The 13968-nt window shown below is 35.9% G+C and overlaps 1 protein-coding gene across 2 annotated transcripts in view; it reads right to left on the reverse strand.

Moving 5' to 3' along the window:
• Positions 1-514: 514 nt before the first annotated feature.
• The window catches only part of LOC126872125 (myosin-I heavy chain), a 48357-nt gene continuing 34903 nt past the window's right edge, over positions 515-13968 (reverse strand). The window contains exons 4-16 of one of the 2 annotated variants that reach the window (XM_050631706.1): positions 13645-13897; positions 11755-12089; positions 10653-11135; positions 9203-10103; positions 8870-9122; positions 8703-8738; positions 7415-8477; positions 6752-7341; positions 6440-6629; positions 4909-6355; positions 4548-4825; positions 4016-4465; positions 515-3879 (exon numbers count right to left, since the gene is read on the reverse strand). In XM_050631706.1, the coding sequence (XP_050487663.1) occupies positions 3664-3879; positions 4016-4465; positions 4548-4825; positions 4909-6355; positions 6440-6629; positions 6752-7341; positions 7415-8477; positions 8703-8738; positions 8870-9122; positions 9203-10103; positions 10653-11135; positions 11755-12089; positions 13645-13897 (6495 nt within the window). In that variant the 3' untranslated portion in view covers positions 515-3663. The remainder of the gene's footprint in view (positions 3880-4015; positions 4466-4547; positions 4826-4908; positions 6356-6439; positions 6630-6751; positions 7342-7414; positions 8478-8702; positions 8739-8869; positions 9123-9202; positions 10104-10652; positions 11136-11754; positions 12090-13644; positions 13898-13968) is intronic. The other variant, XM_050631707.1, reaches the window with a different exon arrangement.

Here is a 13968-nt window from a genome sequence, read left to right on the forward strand (position 1 = left end):
TAAGCTCAATTATCAATCCAATATAATTCATGTATATTTTTAATGCCGATTTGTGTTGTAACCATATAAATATTACCCATCGTATTTTTATAATATTCCAATTAATCTGATTTTTAATAATTTGAATAATTCAATAATCATTCATAAAACAATTATTCTTGAAGAAACAGAAATTCCTGTTATTTGCAATATTAAAGCTTCGCTTTCTTTTATTGTATCCTTATACATAGCTCGAGTATTTAATAATCTATATATATATATATATATTTATATTTATATTTATGTTCATATATATATATATTTATATTTATATAATAGTATGTATATTCTCGTCACATGTAGGCGTGTAACTCTCCCCATCTTTCTCTTTGTACGTGTATTTTCTCCGAGTTTTACAACAGTCTGTCGTGTTGCATGTGTAACTGAGAGTGTAATTCGCGGTGTGCGTATCGTCTATGCGTGTCTATTTATATATACGTATATACAGTGTCGATTGTTCTTAAATATTTCAATATAACATCATCAACCAATAATTTATTTCGCTTAAGCTACACATACAGGGGTCGCGTACTTCTCTCCCCGTTTCTTCTTTTTTTCTTAAGTATCATGCATGCGTCGCGAAAATCACATCCTTGTTTCGCAATGTTCTCTTCACACATTCACATCATCTTTTATTCTTTCTCTCTCTCTCACACACACACACTCACACGTGCTCACCTTCTCTCTATCTTTTTCCTTCTTTCCCTGCTCTTTTTTTTTAATTAGTTAACACGAAGTCTCACTCGTTAAACAGCTCTCGAAGACTAAGGACACCCAAAGCGGATCACAGTCTGTCTCTGCACTCGTAGAATCTTAGCCAAACTCCCGGAAAGGAAATTCGAATAAATACAGATTATAGAGGATACACTAACTTCTCGTTTCGTCACGACGAATTCTCGATCCTTCACAATTTGCGATAATTTATGTAGTTGATCCTTAAATACGCATTACATAATGTTTTTGCAATATTTTATAATAGGTAATTGAGTCTGATCGCAATGTAATTGGTTTTGCCGCCAATTTTTAGATGGCGCGTTTATCGGGGGAAATTACTTTTGTTTTTTATACTACAGTTTTCCTTCGCAACTGGGCAAAGTTATAGCTTTAAAACAGTAGACGATAGAAAAAAATTTTGCTATACAAAATTAAAACTGATCAAATGGCTACGGTGAAATTGTAAATTTAACTTTAAAATTTTTTACATTATAATTAAGATATCTTTTAAATTAATCATCCTCAGACACAAGTACGTTGCTATCTATTTTGTGGAAATAAGAAACATATTGACTGATGTATATTAAAAAAATACTTTAATTTGAAGCAACAAAGGTGATTCTCAACTCTAAAATTATTTCTACCTCTACTTCCAGTGCAGCCACATGTACTAAGTGATGCATTACTTAAAAATCTAATTGTACCTAATGAAATCTTTGTCTATCATTTATCATTCTAAATCTATGAATTCGTTTGTGAGTGTATGTCTAGAGTTAACGCGTAAATAAGGATCTGACAATAATTCGAGTCCTCGTGACGAAATCTTGGTCCGAATAAACTCAGGATTTTTTTTTTTGAGAACTCCAGTGTTCGACAGAAGATTCTTGGAGGAAATTTCTTGTTTATGTTTACATTAACCCTTTCTTGACTGTGTCCCGTAAAAAGTGTATATCTTTTTTTCTGTGGTGCTGGACTTCGTAATTATTACTCGAGCAATGGCCATTGCTCGTTATTAAAAGAGTAATATGTATTAGCGAAAAACTAATAGTATTTCTACATTATAAACTGTAAACAGTGTAGAGATCTGAAAAAGTTTCGATTCTTTATATTAATCTCGTCACTACATTATTAAAAATTATTTTGAAAGGGTTAAATTACAATTAGATAATATCGTTTCTGTATATAAGTGAGTTGTAAATCTAATTTTACGTGGAAATGTGATCACTGAACACTGGAGAATTTTGCTTGAAACCTGTTGTTATTGTTTTTAGTTTAAAGTTTAAACATTTTTTTCTTTATTTAATATTTACACGTCAAGATATCGAGCGATCTTTTTGGATTAAAGAAAGAAATTTCTTTGGACGCAATTTCGTGGCAATTTTCGATCGATGCGATCACGCCGGAATCACGGATTCTTTGTTAAACTTCCGCCTAAACGATTTCTTCCATTATACTTGATTTTAACTTCGTAATTATAACCTTTACGAGAAAAGGGATGATAGCACGAAAGGATTGTCTATAAAATGAATGTTAGATTATCATTCGATTTTCATCCTCGAACTTGTTCGAATACTTCTGAAATACGAGTCAAAGAGACTATCATCCTTTTCCAAGATGTCGTTCATACAGTAGTGTTTCGTTAATTGGCCAGACGTCATTTTGTTTGGCTACTTAATGAGAGTGGTATGTTCTTAGGAAATCTCAAATATCTTTCATTTCTATTGAAATCTGATGTGATACAAATGATCTGACACATTTATTTATTTTACCTGTGTAATAGCTCATAGTCATAATGTTGGCCATTTAACGAAGCAAACTCTGTGGTCAGTTAACGAGGCACCACGATATCTCTGTATTATTAATTAATATACGTCGAGTAAAATTTTACGTGAAATATTGCGTCTAAATATAATACGTATATAATCGTATTTAAATTTTGCGCAAGATTAACATTTGAAACGTTAACATCGATTGCAATATTATGGAATCTTGTATATTATTGTATCGTTGAATAGAGTGATTAACAAGAGAGACAGAATTGAAAGTATAAAATCAATAAATTGGTCGTCTCTGATATTAATTAAAATAGATATAAAAACTATCCAATCACCCTTCGTCGAACGATACAAAAAATGATATGCCAAAAATGTAATACCATTGATCGCATTAAAATTTAATGGTTGATTCGATAATCATCGACTTTCTTAATCTTGTGTCATATTATTCTGCAAAAAACACTGTATAAAAAACATTGACAATCGCTCGTAAAAAAGGCAACGACAATGACTGACAAAATAGAAATAGAAGTCTTCGACAGCTTTCTAATTACTTGTTTTTTTTGTAAATCGTAAAATGGCAGTTATTTGTTGATCCATTCTCTAATCTACTCTCTCCGCGGCAGCAGCTATTTTCTTGTAATGTCTTTCGAGCTCTAAGCTAATCGAATAAATACTGGAAGAAAGAAGTATTTCTAGGCTAGTGCTGTCTCGTCGCGACGAGACTTTATTCGTCGCCTTATAGGCCTTGCCGATAAAGCATTAATAACTATAGAGACATTTTCTCGCTACAACCTGATACTGAAACTATATTGTTTAATTCACACTAATTAAATAATAAATTCGAATAGAGATATCGAAAGAATATAAAAACGAATTAATGAGTAAGTAATATAGAATTATGTAAATTGAAATGAATTAAAATTGTAGTTAAAATTAAATTAAATGTATGTTAAATAAGTATAATAAAGGAATAAAAATGTGTGTGTGTATATATATATGTGTATATAATATATATATATATATACACATATATTATACATATATGTATATACGTGTATGTGTGTATGTGTGAGATAAAGATTAAGGTATGAGGTTGAGGAGAAGTATCGCATCTAATAAGTTACCTAACTTTTTAACTAGCTTGCGATTGTATCACTGGAGCACCTCTGTGTAATACCGAAGCAGGTCGAGATTTACGACCACCGGCAGGAGCCGTAAGATTTGTCGATGGTTGTTGAATCGGTTGCTGCGCTATTTGTTGGGCAATTGCCGATTCTCTTTTCGGTACTTCCGGTGGTGATTGAAGAACATCCATGTATTCGCGAATTAAGTTCGCAATTTGGTGTGCCTGCAAATGAAATGATGGTAATATCAGTAAATAATAATTACGCAGTTAAAGAAAATGTTTTAACACTCTAAACATAATTATTATTCAATATAAAATTTGTGCACTATAATATAAATTCTTAAACAAAAAGAATTACCTGAGATGTCGTAAGGATAACTTTGCTCTGCTTCTTATCAGTACCAGTGATAATCATCAAACAACTAACAGCTGGACTATAACTGAGAATACTGCTATATTCGTAGGTACAGAGAGTGTTTCTGGAACGATGCTCCAAAAGGTGAAGACCTTGCTGGTCGACGGCCAACCACAGAACACGTGGCCAATTCGAAGTAAATGATTGCATGACATCGAATATCGTGGCCCTGTGAAGCGGCCACGATTGAATTAAATTCAGGAATGCCTTCTTCGCTTCGGGCGGTGTCATTCCTCGTAGTGATTGATGGTGTTGAAGTACTCCTTCAATGCATAAACTTGGAACCAGTCTTGGTGGAAGGCAGTGACTTGATATAGTTCGGTAATCGTGATCCGATACAGCGTCTTCACAATCACCTAGTTCTAATTGCGCTTGTAACGCTGTCAGCATCATCTAAAAACAGATTATAAATTTAGATAATCTATACCATAATTTATTGGATTTTAACGGATAATAAAAAAGAATAATTATTTACAGCTTCTTTCTCAGTAATAGGAAATCGATCAGCACGTAAATCATGCAGTACTTGATGATAAAGTAACTCTTTCTCCACCGGATCATCGAGATTCATGTACTGATCAAGGAACAAATGTTTCTTAAATAAGAAGAAATGATGTGCGTGCTTTCTTTGCGATTGATTCTGTTGTGCGTTCGCCGTTCTGTAACGCTCCCATTTCGACATCACATCGGCAATCTTTTCTTCTGGTATCAATGCTCTTTCGGTCGGTCCTAAGACTTCATAAATGGCATAACCTATAAATCCCAATTAAATTATAAATATTTACAAGCCATTTAACAATTAAAAGAAATAACAAATTTAATTTAACTTCGATTACCCATGGCAGTTTCTTCTAAACCAATCTTAGTCTTGATAATCTCCATAACGTCTCTAGCTGTTGCTGAAGGATGAAATTCAACAGCATGATATTGTCCATCCATGAAATGGAATCTCGCATAAATAGGCCTGCGATTAATCGTGCACATTATTTCTTCTCTGCTCGGCGGCCATTGTCTTCTTCTCGTGCCCTGCGTCTTGTAAAGGCACTTTTCAGCAAATCTGGCGTATTTTCCCTCCTCCGTAACGTAATCACTAGCGCATCGTTTCAAATGCGCTATCAGATACTTTCGAATTACTTTCTGTGGAGGTAGAATAACTGAACAGGCCAAAGAAAGTAACGCCCAATGCCTGAGATTGACTCGACTATTAGGATCAGGGTGATCTGTCGTTTGTTTAATCAATTGAAGATACAGTTCACCTAAGAGATTCTCCTTTCTTATACAACGTTCCATCACGGTTTGTATCAAGTTTACGTGTTCATCTTCTACCCTACGAACCGTATCTCCGTTTTGTCCTAATCCAGCGTAAGTTAAAATTAATTGGAATACACTAAGAGCCATCTGTTCATCCGGATCGGGTAGTTTTGAGAGACTCTGAGGTATAGTTTGTCTGCTGAATGCCCAATAGGCATAAGGAAATCCTTTATAGGTTTCACCATGATCAGTCGCGCTACCATGTTCTTGCCTAAGTTTCTCTATCTTGTGCTTAGACAATCTTCGCAAAGTGTTTCTTAGAAAACCACCACCAGAGTCTTGAGGTTTTCTCAATATCTCCGCGTCCACTAGTGTTCTTCGGCAATTGACTAAGTTATGATAGAGCCTAATACGATCCTCGTTGGTAATACACTTGAGCTTCTTAGTAGGAACCTCGTTTTCCGTGATCCAGCCTGCCAATGCTGGACAGTAACTAACGATCAGACTACCTATCTCGTTCTTCTGTGGCGTTTCAAAAACAAAACACTTGTGCGAGCTGTCGGGATTGTGACGTAGAAGAGACAGTGTTATGAAAGAGTCACTTGGGTCTAGCATGATGCTTTCCACATCCTGATAACGATACTCCGATAAGACAAATTTATCATCCGGCTTGATCAGCATCAATCCATCGCAGTTTATACCCAAGATTAGTTGATTGCCATACGACCAATAACCACGATAAGTTACGTTGAACATAGTCGTACCGTAGAGAGGGTATTGCATCACGCAAGATAAATACAACACCTTGGCTGCTAATTCTTTGCGACCGGCGCCATACTGTCTGTGTGCCTGCGCTATGATTGGCACCCAAACATCGTCGCCTCGAGCACGGCTGATTCGATAAGGCAAAAAACTATCCACCTCGCTGTAGTAATCCAGCCGATCGTTATCTTTTGGATCGCCCAAGGCGACTTGCGCTTGTAAGCCCGCCAACTGGAGCGCGACCTTTTCTGATACCGGGAAATCGTCGCACTGAAAAGTGACAAAAGAGAGAATAGGACGTTTACAAGAAACAAGATAAGATCAATAATTTGATTTTTTCCCTCTCTAGTTTACCTTCACAACGTTATATACAGCTTGAGCGTACAGCATGTTCACCTCGACGGGATCTTGGGATATTTCTCGGGTATTTCGGAAAAGCCTTCGTTTGAAAACGAATCGATTATCGCCACTCCCTAAAGTAGCATTATTTCCACGACGAAGTGTTGAAAATGTTGATTGTGCTGTGTTTAATTTGCATTGTTTCCTGAAAAAAGTAAAATATAATAAGACAAGTTATCAATGTAAAATTAAGTATAATGAACTTTGATATAACTGCATAAATATTCGTAGTTTATTAATCGATAATAGTAATCAATGAAAATTTACATTTCCCAAGCAGCTATAACATCATATAGATAATCATGCGCTCGAACATGTTCTTCGCCATCCGGTCTACTTTGGTAAATTGCCCAACCTTCTAAAGACCTGAGACCCAATTTTTCACCTAACTTAGCAACAGCATCGGAAGCAGTATCAGTTGGATGCACATCGATTGCTTTAGTTCTTCCATCCAAAAAGAAGAATCGACAAACTATCGTGCCTAGTCGCCTCATAGCCGCAATCTCTACCGTCGACGGTGGATGTTGTCTACAGGAAACTTTCATATTTTTACAATTATCCACGCACCACTGAACGTATTGCCGTAGTTTGCCCTCGAGAGCCAAATTCTTTCGCAAGAAAGACACGAAATACTTGTACAGTAGTTTACTAGGTTGAAAAGCAACTATAGCCAAACAGAGCAATAACCAGACTCGTTCAGCCCATTCTGGGTTAGGATTGTTAGTTGCTTGTCGCATACATTGGACGAAAATTTCATCTCTTAATTCTTCACGCTCAATACCATAACCTATTATACTTTGAATAGTTGCAATTTCCTGATCTAGTTTCATCTCTCCTCTTATATACTTACAAAGATCCTAAAGATTAAGAAAAAACATTACTTTCAATGTTAATTAACAAAGAAAATAATCTGTACAAATAATTACTTACCCTGAAGACAGAACAAGCCACATTAACGTTATCAGGGTCGTACATATGAATGTGAGAATTCGGTATAGTAGAACCTTTGTAGTAGGTAACCATTTCGTACTTTGGGATGAATTCTACGCTCTTGCCACGTGATTTTCTAGTGAGCGTAGCCATGATTGTACCCTCGGGAGATCTTTCGTGGCTATTGAAATAATTTTGCGCAAATTCTACGATATCATGATAAGTAACTTCGTTATCAGGCTCCTTCTTGTCCTCTAATTCTTGAAGTTTACGCTCCACTCTGCATTTGCGTCTCTGTTCTCTCTCCACGGGTGGTTGTTGAGATTGCTGCACCTGCTGTTGTTGTTGATCATGACCATTCTGTTGCTGTTGTGGTACCGGTTGGTGGTGATTATGGTGCAATAAATGGAGACTATTTGAGTTTCTAGATTCTGGTCTCGATGGAGGGCTACCAGCAATCGGTTCTTTAATGACTTTGTTATTTGGTGCAGGTGGAGGTGAACCACAGGATTCACCGTTAACTAATGATCCAGAATTTCCATTCACCAAAATTGGACTGCTAGGACTGTTCTCTTCACGAGGTAAAACGGACTCGTAGATAGGCTCTCCATTATCAATAGAGGAATCGCCACCATTCATCGTCAAAGCTGTAGCAGGAGGTGGCGGAGGTGGAGGAGGTTCAGTGGGCTCTGGAAGACTCGGCTGACCGAGTTTGCCAGTGTTTGGACAAGGTATCCTTTGCTGTTGCTGCTGCTGCTGTGATGATTGTTGCAATGGCGAGGTAGCTTCTTGCCCATTTGGAGTATTTGCTTTAGATTCCGCTTTTGAATTTAACTCCATTTCTTGTTGAATTACAGTCTCCAGTTCCACATCGAGGTCTTCGACCAATGCATCCATTTGTTCACCAATTTCTTCAATTATCTGATTACCCTTCGTCGATTGCACGTCAGATAAAAATGAAAATAGATTGTCCAAGTCTACAGACTGCAAATCTGAGGCAGCCATTTTAGAATTCATTTGCTCCGCCATCTGCGACAATGCAGCGATCTCTTCTTGCGCTTTTCTGTAAAATGGAATAGCACATATATGAAAATACTGAAATAAAATTCAATGCAAGTATTTTAATTTCTTAAGCGCACAAATTAGCCAGGTGCCGGTGTATGTGTGTGTATTTTGTGATACTAAACACTGCATCTATGTTAAAAGCAATTATTCTTAGTGAATTCTCGTCATGCCGTAAGGATTTTTAATTCGCCATTCGAACTACCGACACGTCATACGAACTTACCCGGGTTCCATCCCGACAATACCATTGTACTGTGCGCTATAAAGGACACAAATGGACATACTATTAACACACAAACGAACAACAGTCCTATATGATCGTCACGGCAGTTTGTATACTGGAATAGACGTCCTTTTATCATATAGTTTCAAGATAATATATCGTTATACCTTTGACTTTCTTCCAGAGCCTTCTTATCCTCCATCAATCTTCTCTCCTCTTCCAATCTCTCCCTCTTCCTCATCTCTTCGTCTACTCGTCTCATTTCTCTCAAAGCAGCCGCAACCTCCCTTGCGAATACGCCACGCAGATGACTCTGTATCACAATGGCTGCTCTTCGTTTTCTGATGAACATTATTCTCAGTTTCCAGCCTCGGTATGCATGTTGCACTTTCAGTGCAGCGTCTCTCACGCGTTTATACTCTGGAAAAATTCAAATTCTCTTTAGTTCAAAAATAAGATAAGAAATATATTATGAAAAATTAAAATTGAAAATAACTTACCTCGTCGAACTACGTAGCCTCTCCATATTTTCTGTATCATCATAGCGTTACTGGTAACCATTTGATTTCTACAATCTTCCAGTGGCTCGTGTACATAGCTTCTTAAAAACACTTTAGTTTTGCCTATTTGCCATTCAGTTTCAGGGATACCCTGACTACTGATTAAGCACCTAACAGCCTCTTTCTCGTTATAAGAACGTGATAAACGTGCTTTATCTAAACAACGATATCTCGCTATAAAGTCGTGGAAGGGCATGTGTATAGGAAAGCCTTCCTTCCTGATTCTAATAATATCTAACATGCCTAAATATTTCAGCTGGTCCAGAACCAGCTTCTCGTCATAGTGATTCGACACTTTTTGCATATTTGGCTTGATGCATCTAGCGTACCAGGGTGTGGTAGCTTGAAGAACATCGACCAGAGCCTGCAACTGATGTCTAAAGGAATCACAGAGGGTTGGTTTTCCCTTGGATGTTCCACGAGACATGGTAGTTGCATTTCCACTTGCACGAGCTACTGTGCATCCCAGAAGATCCTGATAAACTGTGATTTCTTGAACAAATTCATTTGTGCTCCTAGACATGAAATCGAAGAACACATCTTGTTGTACATCTCGATTCTTATCGACAAATCCTTCGACTGCGTAAGTAACGCATCCAGCGTAGTGTTTCACTCCAAATTCTTTCTCCCATTTTCGCCTATCGTCCCCTTTCACGTAGCAAGGATGATTCTCGAATTCTGCATGCAAATTGGTCAGGTAAGCTAGGTCCGAGCCTTTCGGCATATGGCACTGCTCGGTCAGTAATTTAAGAACACATCGTGGAGGTTTCTCGATTAATTCCAGGCACATGGTGTTGTCAGTGAAGGTGATATGGGAGTATTGGATCTCTTCCTGTCGATACTGAAATTCAAAACGTTTCACGTGTTACGACAGCCGACATGGAAGGACAAGTGTCAACTAGTCAACTTTGCAACCAGTTTATTTTTATCATTAACCCTCGACTATATTCAGGTGAAGTGTTAATGACAATGTATTACATGCATTTGAGTAGATAACTTGAAACTAGATAACATGTGTAATATATCTTTGTGGTGTATTACTAAGTATTACATGAAAAAATATAGAAGTATTCAATTCAATTAATACAGAAAGACGACTGACATCTAGTGAAGTTTGGAACTAGTTAATTTTAAACCCTACAGAAACTCACGTTCTCAGAAACCTACATCTAATATATCTTCAGTTTATTGTTAAATATTACAAATAAAAAATTGCTAAGAATTCAACTGAATTATCTTACTGCACCTTTGACATCGAGGTCAATACAATGTTACCTTAACGGTTACGTAACAAACCCATTATCTCACCCTATCATGTGACACGATCGTTAATCGTGTCACACAGCTGACTAAGTATATAGGAAAACAAGAAAGCTTAGAAACGACTTACTAGTTCCTGTTCCAGCGCGAACACGTAGTGATTGAAAAACTTATGCAGCTTCTCGTTCGTGTAATTGATACACAGTTGCTCGAAGCTGTTGACGGCGAAGTTCTCGAAGCCAAATATATCCAAAACACCAAGAAATCTCGAGCTGTCCTGGCCAGGATTCGTGCAATTGTTTATATGATTGATTAACCAGGCGAACGTTCTCGAGTACAATGCTTTTGCCATCGCATGCCTGTTTTCACGGGCTTCTTGAACCTTCAATGGTATCTCGGTGATATTTCCGCGGACGTTTATCTGTCGTATAAGCACCACTTTGGTGAGATCCTCAACCTGCAGCCCGAGCAAAGGAGCAACCGTACCAACGATGTCAAGGTCTTCTTTAGTTAGTTCGCATCTTTCGCCATCCACGTCCTCGAAGCTCAAATTCCCCAACCAAAGAATGGCAGACAGGACTCTGAAAATACCCTCGCACATTTCCGGCGCGACCTACAAAAACGAAAGTGCCAGTCAGTCGCGGCTAAGGATAAAATAAATCCTCCTTACTGAAGCAATTTATAGAGGGAAGAAGGAGAAATGAAATAACAAAAAGAAATATTATATGGGAATCTATTACACGTATTTTAAGGTTTCAGGATGTTCTTTAGTTATTCAAATATTTAAATTGTTATAAAAATCAGAAAAAATGACGATAATACAGTTATAAATGTAATAATAAGAAAAACGAAAATTAAATTATTACTGTCATAAAAATAAGAGATGTACTAATTATGTATTTTAACGGAAAACAAACATTTAATAAATATTTGAACTGATTACTTTGTTTAAAAGTAATTGTTCTAATTATTTGTTTGACTAATAGAACAAAACATCAAAGAATTCTAGACTGTTATGATAAATTTTCTATTGCTCATATTATAAATAAATATTCTATCATTAATAGCGAGTAAAAAATAATTTTCTGACAGACTGAACATAAATTCTATTCTGAGAGAATTAAGCAGAGAAATTCTTAACTTTTCATCTATATGGAACTGTTTGTACAAACTATTAACACCAATAAATCATATCCTTTGATGATACCACCCTGTGTGTACCGACTAATTACCTGTAGCACGTTAAACGCAAGCCTAAGAGCATCGAGTTTCTTGCAGTCGGAGATTCCATCGATCTTCACACAACCAGACTGATTCAAATACTTGTAGTGGCTTGCTGGCATCAGTTTATATTGTTCCGCGAATTCCTCGTCTCTGGTTCCAGCTTCGACCAGCTGATAGAACACATGGTAATTCCTTTCTCCGCTACTTTGAAAAGTTATACGGCTCTGCTCAAGCAAGTAATCTTGGATGATACAGCCCTTGATCATCCACTTACTGTCGAAGCACACCTGCATAAACTTGCCAAACCGGGAGCTGTTGTCGTTCCTTACTGTCTTCGCGTTTCCTGTATAATATTTTTTGAAAATGAAAATAATTATATTCTCGTAAAGAAAGACTATAATATATAATATATAAATACAATATAAATAAATATAAATATAATATAATATATAATATATAAAATATAATATAATATATAATATATAAAATATAATATAATATATAAATATAAATATAATATATAATATATAAAGACATTATAGGATAATTATTTAATATATTAAATTTTGGATGATTTTAGTCTGTAGTTCCAAAATATTAAATTTCATAAATTATCAAATTTAGAATAATCACATTCTGTAGTTTTGAATGATTAAACTCTGTAAAATATTAAATATAGGATAATCATATTTTGTGGTATTAAATTACTAAACTTGATAAAATGTCAAATTTAGGACAATTTTCATATACCCATTGTGAAGAGCGATTAAAGAAAAGATAAGAATTTTAAAAAATAAATAAACATGAAATATATATACTGAAATAATTATTTGTAAATTTTTAATCAGTATGAGACAGTTATAGGAGAAAGTCTAGCCTTTTAATATTGGTAGAATAAAACGCGACGACAGAAAACATTTTCACAACGAAGCAGGTATTCCTGCAGTGTTTGGTAGCGCATTTTGCCGAGATACAAAAGTAAACGGTACAATTTTTATGATACCCCCTTAAATCTTTTGCCTCTCGTGACCCAGTTTCTACCCCTCGCGCTTTTACATTTCACACCTGACTCGATCTCGGCCTCTTGACTCCGAGTAATGAATCCCCTTTATTTTTAAATGCCATTAGGAATAACGTTCATCGATCCATTTCATAAAAGTCTTCCCGTTTCTATTTTCGAGCGTTGCCTTTGGAACAAGAGAAAACCTCGAGAAAAAAGGCTTGCCTTTTCTTCGGCGACTTTTATGAAAAGTATCCAGCAAACAATTTCGCGACAAATCTATGCTTTCAACGAAGCCCTTCCATTTCTTTTTATTTGAAATCATTTTCAAAGTTTCCAATTGAAAGAAAGTAAAACATGTAATTTTTTCTTAATTACTGGAAATAATATTTAATAACCAACGATTGAGAAATTTCTTGAGAAAAGTGCTTCTAAGAGGAAAAATTGCGACAGAATTGTTAATTCTGATTTTGTAATATTCGTAATAATTGAGAAATTCCATAATAATTCGTGTAATATTTTATTAGAAAACACACTTGACACCTTCACGTATATTTATCATAGATCCTTTTCTCCAGATTAACTCCTCAATTAATAAATAATTCTAACTTCTATAATGTTGTTTGTATTTTGTAACTGGTTATTTTTAAATTTTACAAAGATCCTGGGATATTAATTAGTTCTAATTTAATATAAGGTAACTTTCCATTATTAACAAAAAAAAAAAAAAAAAGAAAAGAGAGATGTAATTAGCTTTTAATTATTTTTATAAGAGACAAAGCTTTCGTGTTGGCGTGACAGGCGAAAAATTCCTGGAAAATTAAGGACAGGCCGTAAACTGTTAGAAAATATAATCAACGGCGACGAAACTAGTTATTAAGGGGAATAAGTTAATTACCGAAAGCTTCGAGGATGGTGTTCGCCTCTAGAATTTGTTGTTCCACCCACGTGTCCACATTGCTGGTCACCGAGCAAAGATATTGCAAGATGAATTTCGTGGTTTCCGTCTTGCCAGCGCCACTTTCTCCCGATATCACGCAGGATTGATTGCTCTCCGTGTCCTGGAGAGACCTGTACGCTGCTTCCGCCAACGCGAATACGTGTGGCTCCAGGGAGCCCATCTTCTGTCCATGATATCGATTCACGTACTCCTACAAATCAAAAATTTCAATATGATTTAACGAAGACTAAACTTTCCTTTTCCAATAAAAATTTTATCGTT

This window comes from Bombus huntii, chromosome 12, assembly GCF_024542735.1.
Source record: "Bombus huntii isolate Logan2020A chromosome 12, iyBomHunt1.1, whole genome shotgun sequence".
Lineage (NCBI taxonomy): Eukaryota > Metazoa > Arthropoda > Insecta > Hymenoptera > Apidae > Bombus > Bombus huntii.